The sequence below is a fragment of the Portunus trituberculatus genome, chromosome 19, assembly GCF_017591435.1.
Source record: "Portunus trituberculatus isolate SZX2019 chromosome 19, ASM1759143v1, whole genome shotgun sequence".
Classification (NCBI taxonomy): Eukaryota; Metazoa; Arthropoda; class Malacostraca; order Decapoda; family Portunidae; genus Portunus; species Portunus trituberculatus.
The window spans coordinates 16,897,553-16,907,552 of NC_059273.1; the positions used below are offsets into that span (position 1 = coordinate 16,897,553).

At 42.4% G+C, this 10,000-nt stretch overlaps 1 protein-coding gene across 1 annotated transcript in view; it reads left to right on the forward strand.

The window, feature by feature from the left end:
• The first annotated feature begins 427 nt into the window (after positions 1 to 427).
• Positions 428 to 10,000, forward strand: part of LOC123506091 (ubiquitin-conjugating enzyme E2 W-like) — a 56,311-nt gene continuing 46,738 nt past the window's right edge. The window contains exon 1 of the mRNA XM_045257956.1: positions 428 to 1,521. Within this exon, the coding sequence (XP_045113891.1) occupies positions 1,369 to 1,521 (153 nt within the window). The 5' untranslated portion in view covers positions 428 to 1,368. The remainder of the gene's footprint in view (positions 1,522 to 10,000) is intronic.

Below are 10,000 nucleotides of genomic sequence, written 5' to 3' on the forward strand. Positions count from 1 at the left end.
TCTCTCTCTCTCTCTCTCTCTCTCTCTCTCTCTCTCTGGGAGAAAGAGTTCAAACTTTTCTTTGTCCTTTGGGTAGCTGCAAATATGGGAAAGTAAGAGAAGGAGGAGTAGGAGTAGGAAGGGAGGGAGAGAAAAGGAGAGGTAAAAAGTCTAATATTATGTAATTTATTATATTGTGTCTTCGTTTGTCTTATTGTTCCATATCTTTTTTCGATTTCTTTTCTTTTCTGTATGTCTGTTTTCCTCCTATCTATTTCTTTGAGGGTGTTCTTTATATTTCTCTCTCTCTCTCTCTCTCTCTCTCTCTCTCTCTCTCTCTCTCTCTCTCTCTCTCTCTCTCTCTCTCTCTCTCTCTCTCTCTCTCTCTCTCTCTCTCTCTCTCTCTCTCTCTCTCTCTCTCTCCACACAATGCATCCTTTCCTTTCATCTCTCTGCAACACTCCTTTGCATCTTCAGTATCCCCTCGCTCCCTCCTTTCCTTTCATCGCACCTTCCAACTGCTTTCCTGTCCATCTTTTCCCCACACTCCACCTCCAGGCTCTCCATCACACTCTCTTCCCTCTCCTGCAACGCTTCACTCTTACACGGCACCCTCTCTCGCCTCTATTACGCCTTCTATTTCTTTTTATTTACCCCCGCCGGTTGGCTCTTCCGCTTTCTTGCTACGCTAATGGTGGCGAGGCGGTGGAGGTCATGCCTGGATGTGTGTGCAGGCAAGAAGGAGGGTGTTGGAGGCTGCATCTTACTCCCACCACCTCCCTCTCCGGTCATTAAAGCACTGGCGTAAAGTTCTTTTTATTTTATCAGTTGTTCGGCTGTGACTCGTTCCCCAGGGAGGTGCGAGTGTCAGGCGTCGCTGTGATGTGCTAGGTTCCTTATGTTTCAACCCTGCGGCTCTTGGTAAGCCTGGAAACGCGGGTTTTCTGAGATATATCTGATTATTTCTGGAGCAGCCTTGTCAGAGCCCTTGCTGACAACTGAGTCTCGCGCGTGATCAATAAACAAAAGCCAGGCAGGGGGTGGGGTTAGCGCAGTCCCCATGTTCTTCACGGAGGCTGACGTCGCCCTCGCAGCGGCCAATCATCGCCCATTCCTAGCAGTCCCTGGAATCGATACTGCGCGCTGATTGGTGGGTGCGCGACTGGCGTGTGTGGTGATGCTGGGCGCGGGTGGAGGCCATGTGGGCGGCGGATGGCTGGTCAGTGTTGCATGTGGACCGTGTGGAGAAGAACGTTCTGCCGCCACCGCTGGTCACTCACCTGCTCCTACCCGTCCGCTGGTGTGTGCCCCGTGGTGTGCCCTCACTTGGTGTGACCCTCAAAGTTCTGTCCAGTGGTGCCGTCCGCCGCCCACCGCCCGCCGCCCACCATGCCCATGTTCACTAAACTGGCCCACAAGACTTCCACGGCGGCCAAATCCAGTGGTCAGACTGCTGCCAAGACTGCCGTCGCCGCCGCCGCCGCCAAAGGCAACGTTACCAGCCCTGCCGGAAAGCACTTCCTGGACAACACTCGCTGGCAGGTGTGTGGTGTCGCTTCGTGCCCGCCAGTACTGTTATATCCTCCCCTCCCTACCCCTGCCTATCCATGCTGCCCCAACTCTACCCACTACTTCAAACTTTGCCTCCCAGTACTTGCTCTCCTCAATGGCTGCCCCGGGCAACCCAGTGAGTCCCACCCCGAGTACTCCAGCACGTGGTCCTCCAGCCCACGTGACGCCACAGTGCAGGCCCCGCGGAGCTCCGAACCCCGAACCACGTGACCCACACCTGTAAGCCTCCTCACGTGACCTCCGTGCATTAGACTGTATGACCACGAGCACCTTTGTGACCTTCCTCCAGACATCCGTCATGCTATCTCCCTTGACGCCACACCTTACCTCCTAGAAGCTTGTAAACTCTGGGAACCCTGCCACCTTCTTTTTAACCTTTCATCAGAACCTGTTATCTCCCTTGGAACATCATTGGAGTTCTCCCTTTAAAACACTTGGCACCCTCGCATACAAACTATCTAATTCTATAGGGAAATCGGACGTAAATACTAGCAAAAAAAGTCTTATAAATCTCCTACAAACGTAACCTTCAGTAACACTCCACGACTGCTGAAATATTCCTTAAAAACAAATTTTCGACCTCCACCAAACACTCGTTCCGCCCAGTGTGCCCAGTACATCCCCTCAATCATTGGTCGTCTCCTGAGTGCGTTGCAGTCTCCTCTTAGCTTCCAATTAGCTCGGACATTACTCCCGTAACTCCTAGAATAGCTAGTAATATCAGAAGCCTCTTCGTAACATCTATAACACGCCATGATCTCTCTCGTTACGCTTTATATCTTTGCCCCTAAAATATATCCTTTTCGTCTCCAAGAACACACATCTGACCTCCCCGCAACACTCGTGACCTTTGTAACTCATAGCTAATCTACTTGCAACACTCGTGACCTTTACAACACACACTTGACCTCCCCGCAACATTCGTGACCTTTGCAATTCACAGTTAAGCTCCCAGCAATATTCGTAGCCTTTGCAACACACACCTGACCTCCCCGCAACACTCGTGACCTTTGCAACTCACAGTTAACTTCCGCGCAACATTCGTAGCCTTTGCAACACACCTGACCCGCCCATAACACCTGTGACCTGTACAAAACATCTGACCCGCCCATAACACCTGTGACCTGTACAAAACACCTGACTTCTTGGCAACACCAGTGACCTTTGTAACACACGCTTGGTCTCTTCTACAACACTCATGACCTTTGTAACACATATGACCTCTCTTCAACACTAGTGAGCTTTGCAACACACAATTGTAGTAAAAAATAATGCTAATGACGTCCTTTGAAACACTGTTGCCTTCTAGAACACATATCTGTGAACAATGAAGTAAAAACAGCCTCATCTGAAACTTATGTGACCTTGAGAAAAAAAATCTCGTGACTTAAAAACCCATCCTTCTCATTTTTCTTTAAGCAGCGTAAAGTGGTCTCCGTGATATATTGAAAAGGTCACGTCAGAAAGACGTTCTTAATAAAATTTTATCTGCTATTTGACACATTGTTTTTAAGTGTTCAGTTACAAAGTACTTTGAAATTTCAATTTATTTACTTATTCATTTGTGTATTGATGAACATATTTTCTTGTCTACTAATGTATGTATTTAACTATCTACGTAACTATCTTTTCCTCTATCTATTTATCCGTTTATTTATGTGTTTATTTATTCATTCATTTATTATGTTTATTTATTATTCAGTAGTTAACTGTCAATACAATATAGTTAAGCTAAACATTTAGAAATATGTTCATTCAGTCCGCTCTTTCCTTTCTTTCTTTCTTTTTTTTATGTAAGAGGGAAAACTGGCCAAGGGCAACAAAAATTAAAACAAAAACCCTCTTAATTGCCAGATCCCTTACAGATCAATAGAGTCAGCCAAAAGGGACAAATGTCTTTAAACCTCCCTCTTATAAGAAGGCAAGTCATAGGAAGATGGAAATACAGAAGCAGTCTTTTTTTTAAGGTACAGATTGCTGCATATCGCACGAGAAATCTTAAGTATAATCTGATGACCATTCCACCATCACTCCCATGTTTTCAATAACACTGTTGCGGCACAATGAATAATGAATTTTACGTAGTAACACTCTTGTAGCCTTCTTGGTGACAACACTGTGTTTGACACCAGCTTCCAATACATCTTCAGTAACATTCCTGTGGCCTTCTTGGGAACAATACGATTGATGCCAGCTTCCAGTAGACCTCACCATCCCAGTAATATTCTTGTGGTCTTCTTGAGGACAACACAGTGATTGACGCCAGCTCCCAATGCACCCCGCAACCTCAGTAACATTCATGTGGCTTTTTTGAGGGTAACACTATGTTTGATGTCAGCTCCCAAACATTCCAGTAACCCTCCGTGGAACAGCTCGCTACCTCTTCTTTAAAATCCTCACGTTACCTCATGAAACATACCCGCCACGTGACTTAACAAACCAGATCATATATTATAGTTCAGATGAATATAGCTAATGTTATGTACTTTTTTTTCGTTAGTTGTTCTTTTCTAATTTTTCTTTTCAGTGTTTTATATTATTTAATATTCTCCTTTATTTTACTTCCCGGATAACTTCTTCACTTTCACTTGTTAGGTATGTATAGTTCCCCATTTGCCATTCACTGACCCCTCATTTATTGACCACTTGGATTCATAAAACACCTTAAAAACACTTCCAAGAATACCCATCAACTCTAAAACACTCCAATATCACTAGAAGGAGGAAATACCTAAAGGGATACAGAAGGTGAGGGGCATTCCTTACAAAAGGAGACGAAAGCTTTTAAATCTCTGCATTCTTTAGCGAGGCGTAAGTTAAGAGGGAACCTGATGGAGGTTTTTAGTGGTACATGGGATATAACATGGGTGGCTTAAGCAACATTCTCGGGATCGGTATTCAGGATAGAGTGATAGATGAATGAAATAACTTAGCAATCGGATTGTTATTATTGAATCATTAAGGGAGCTTCAAAGTAGAGATGTACCGATGCATCGATATCGGTATCGGCCCTTTTTTTGGGTATCGGTATCGGTATCAGTATCGGCTTATTTTATGCCGATACTTCCGATACCTAAAAGGAATTTACTACTTAGTGATATATTCAATATAAGATATTGATGATACCAAATTAATATAATACGGCGTACTAAGTTTCCGTGGTGATTATCGTATGTCATAGAATACTGTTTTCTGTGGTAATAAGCCACAACCTCTAAATTGGACGTGTATGAAACGCGTATAGGCTGAACTCCGGCATATATATATATATATATATATATATATATATATATATATATATATATATATATATATATATATATATATATATATATAGGCACTTTGCATTATTGTAAATAACAGCATATTCTTATTTGATTTATAATTAACAGTGGTAGTGGTAGCCTTTTCCAAGATATCATACTGGAATAGGTGGAAGCTCGAATTATATATGTATATTAATTTTAATGCAAGTTTAATTTTTGAGTTACTTGTGTTAACCTAAGGATGTAAAAATTCCATAACTAAGAAAGTAACGATTCTGTTTTGTAATCATGTGCATTGTGTATAATTTGTTGCATATTAATTATTTAAGATCATAGCAATACACTAGAAATTTAGAATAAACTAAACTTTTTTCTATTTAATTGAAAAGATTAGGTGAAAGCTCATTTTTCTGAATTGGTCTACTAATGTGTAATGAATTAATATCAAAGGATGTCAGATTTAATTAAAGAGAAACATACACAACAAAATGAGTTTCTTTTGCTAATATTTTGTCTGTTTTACAATTTTAATAATTTTAAAAATATTTTTGATCGCCAAAATATCGTCAATAAAATTAATAATGAAAATGCACAAGACCAAATGGTCGCTAAAGGAGTAAGAAGTAAGAATTTAAAATAACTGACAAGAATCAGAAGACTGAGAAGATATTCATTCCAATTACTGAGTAATTTACCTTTGCAAATGGCTTCAAAAAGCTTCTAGAATTGCTCCTATTTCACAAACGTTCTCAGAAGGACTCACAGCATCCCCCAAAACAAAGCCTCCCATCTGATAACGCTCGCCGTCCACCAACTCATCCTGGTGTCCAGTGCAGTAATCACTATAAGTAGTAGTATCGGTATCGGTGGTATCGGTATCGGCCCAATTAGGTGGTATCGGTATCGGTATCGGAATCGGCCAAAATTTTGGTATCGGTACATCTCTACTTCAAAGGAAGATTAGACAGATGTATGCATGAGAATAACAGGTAGAAATATAACTTTTATGCAGGGACTTCTATTTGTTGGACTGATGGTTTCTTGCAACGTCCCTTACTTTTGCATATTTCTTATGCTTTAATATAACCTTCAGAACACCTCTCATCCTAAAAACACCCCAATATAACCTTTATATACACCCGTAATCCTAAAGACGTCCCTTTCAAAATACCCGTCACCCCACAAAACCAGCCAGGATAACCTCTCACAGCTTATCTATATCCACTAACATCCTTCAAACAACAAGTCCTCCCCACAGGCCTCAGTGACTTGTTCACTCCCCCACCCTAAGGAATAAAAGTGCCTCGTTTGCCTGTCACGTAACGCCGGGCTGCCTCCAGTGTACCTCGTGTAATCTAATCCGGTGCGCCTTCCCATAAGAATATCCGGCGACTATGCCCACAGTTCCCTTAGCGCCAAGGAGTACACATGTGACCCTGAGAACGTTCCCTTGGTCCCGTGTAACTCTATGCTCTTCCCTTACTCCCCTCGCTTTTAAGTCTTCCAGTAACAGCGTATTGATTTGTGTGTTGGATGTCACTGGAGATTATTCAGTGAAGGATTTTTTTTTTCTATTGTTGTTGAATTGTTGTTGTTATTGAATGTTGTTGGAGTTTATTAAGTGAAAAAAATGGCTTTTCCTATTATGAATGGGGTGTTGAATGTCAATGGAGTTTATTAAGTGAAGGGTTGTATTTTATTGCATGTGATTGGAGTTTTTAAAGTGAAAGAATGAATGATAATAAAGAGAAAATAAAATGTTACTGGGGCTTAATAAATAAATGAATGATATTTTGATTATATAGAGTTTGCAATACTATTGAAATTAATGTAGTGGAAGAATGATACTTCTATTATGAAAGGGTCTTAGATTTCATTAGAGTTTATTAAGGCATGGTACTTTTTATTATCGACAGTTTATGAATTTAGTTATCCTATATAATTGTATTCCTTTAGCTCTATTATGACTGATAAGAGATTAGATAAAGTTTGGAAGTTGTCTGTACTAATGGATGGGTTAAACAGTCTAACAATGTAGGAGAATAAGGAAAGTTGGAAGAAACCATCAGACTTTTAAGTGACAGTCTCTGTACGAAACTTATCTCACTCTGTCAACCCCATTCTTAAATTCGTATAATTTTTTAAAGCTTCTTTTTGACTTATTATTGACAACTTCATTATTTGTGGGCCTCAGGGTTCTCAAGCGCACGGGTTCGAATCCTGGCCACGGTCCGAGGTTAGGAAGGGCATCCACTCGGGGTAACGGTTCCCAAATACCAAAACTAAAGTTCTCCTGACTTTTCTGTTAGGAGGCACCGTCCTAGCCCTAATGTAATAGGGGAACCGGACGTAAAAACGAAGAGAAAAAAATGTTAATAATAATAACAACTTCATTACGGGGTCTGTTCCATCCATACACCATTATTTGAGAACCATCTTTTTAAAACACATTAACTCTGTGACACGAAATAATTCGCAGTCGCAGAAGCAATGCGTGAATTCTTTATAAGCATCTACAAGAAAGTTAGTGATGGAAAAGAATACATTTTGCATTTTTCTCCAATTCAGAGATTGAATATGGCTATACCTCAAGTAAAAGTGTCTCAGAGTGATTGGTAATTAGAGAAAGATGTACCAGGTAGTAGTCAAACTGCTGATAATGACCTGGAATACTTCACCGTGATACCTATCTGAAACACATTGCAGAGCATCTTTTGAGAACACTTTTTAGAACACTCATGTCTTTAGAACACGACTGACATGTCCTTATGAAACACTTGAACTTTTATGGGTTTTAGTGCACACCTGCAGAATAGCTATAAAATAACCGGCTTTCAGATGACCCATGACTTACGAACACACCTACAACCTCCTGCAGAACATCCATGACCCTTAGAACACATTTAACAACTTGTCCTCCACACACGTACAACGTCATAGCAGAACACATGATCTTCACAACATACCTACCAGGACCTCTTTCCGCTCCCTCACTAGACGCTGGCCAGAACACAACCTTGACCTCTGGCAAAGCTTACGACCATCACGGAAAGACCCCCTTGACACTCCGCAGCAACCCGTCCTCTCCGCTCCCCCTGATGCTGTGTGTGGTGGAGTGAGGGAGGGAGAGGAGGGACAGGAGGAATCAAATGGGGGAGAAGGAGGGATGACAGGAGACTCACTTCCTGTTGGTCTGACGCAGGGGTGGAGGGTGGGGGAAGATGATTTCTCTTGGTGCTGTGCCAACTTAAGGATCGCTTTGTGTGTGTGTGTGTGTGTGTGTGTGTGTGTGTGTGTGTGTGTGTGTGTGTGTGTGATAGAAGAAAGCCTTTGTTCCTTAAAACCCTTGACAGGAAAATGGCTTTTGTCGGTAGCAGGAAAACGGCAGTAAAAGGATGCACGTGCTCCAAGAGGCAAAAGCACGAATTTGCCGCTATTGTGCCCCTTAATAACGCCGCCAGCGAAGCCCTCGCGTCCCGTAAGGAATAAGTAATAAGTCCTTTACACCCTCCACTTCATTCCGACCTGCTTTATTTCCCGAACGCGCAACTCCTCTCCTCTCATCTCCCTGCATATATTTTCCCCTTTATTTGCAGTGTTTCCACGCCACCCTTCCCTTTCATCATCCACTCTACCCCTCTCCTCTCTTAACAAATGATGTATTTTTCTCTTGTTTACTCTCACCCATTATTCCTCTTTTTATTTTCATGTTTCCCCTTTTCATTCTTAAAAAAAAAAAAAAAAAAAAAACAGACAATCAAGTCAATTTGCGTGTGCTTGTGGGTGCACTTGTGTAAGCGTGTGTGTGTGTGGGGGGCGTGCGTGCGTGCATGGGTGGGACGGTGCGTCAAAGTGAAGTGGCTGGAGAGAGAGAGAGAGAGAGAGAGAGAGAGAGAGAGAGAGAGAGAGAGAGAGAGAGCGAGCAAGCAGAATGTCATGATGCTGTAGTATTGATCTAGCAAAGCCGTGTGTTCCCTACTTTCCTCTCAATATACGCCAAACTCCCCCATCTCTCCCTCCTTCCCTCCCTCCCTCCCCGTGTCTTCCTCAGCTGTGCCCATTTCCCTTACAACTGCTGCACGCTCGGCTCTCTGAATTTACTCCTTTCCCCGCCAACAACGATCCCATCCCAACCGTCTGTGCTCAACGCCCCCTTCTAGCTGTTTTCATGCCCCCTTTCTGCCTCGTCCTCCTCCTCTGTCTCCATGAGTTGCATAGAAGGTGGGCTCTAAAATTGCTTGCTTTCCTTATATATCTTATATATTTCCGGCAGATTCTCGCCAGTCACGTATCTTTACTCCTGACACATCAAAGTTATCCCGAGATGCTTCCGTGATCCATCTTACGTCAGGAAGTTCTCTCTCTCTCTCTCTCTCTCTCTCTCTCTCTCTCTCTCTCTCTCTCTCTCTCTCTCTCTCTCTCTCTCTCTCTCTCTCTCTCTCTCTCTCTCTCTCTCTCTCTCTCTCTTTTCACTGTAGCCCTCGCTCTCCTGTCGCTCATCCTGCAGTGGATCGTCTGTTAGATAATGTGTGGGTCGATCCCGTGACATCTATTCTTGGCCTATCGAAGTTTGACACTTAATTTCATGATCCGTCTCACTTGATGCTTTCTTTTCCCTTCTTCGACGTTCTCTTGCCACTCAGATTGCATTGGAAACACTCTCTCTCTCTCTCTCTCTCTCTCTCTCTCTCTCTCTCTCTCTCTCTCTCTCTCTCTCTCTCTCTCTCTCTCTCTCTCTCTCTCTCTCTCTCTCTCTCTCTCTCTCTCTCTCTCTCTCTCTCTCTCTCTCTCATGTCTGGTACGAATAATCACGTAAGACTTCATTTCTGACACATTGAAATTATGTAAAGTTTTGGCCATATTTTATCTAACGCGATTTTGTTTCCTTCTACGTGTCTTTCCTGCCTCAAATTACTCTGATAAGAATGATACTGTCTTAATTCTCAGAACAGAACATTGAGATTAGGCAAAGCCATTTTTGTATTCTACCTAGTGTACTTATTTCCATTCCCTTCCTCGCCCTTTTCTTATAACTCAGATTACATTGAATTTTTCTTTCATGTTTATTACTTTAAGATTGATACATATCTCAAGACTTCACTCGTGACGTGCATAAATTAGGCAAAATCGCTTCAGTATTCCTTTTCACGTATCTTTGGCCTCCTTGTATTCTGTAAATCATA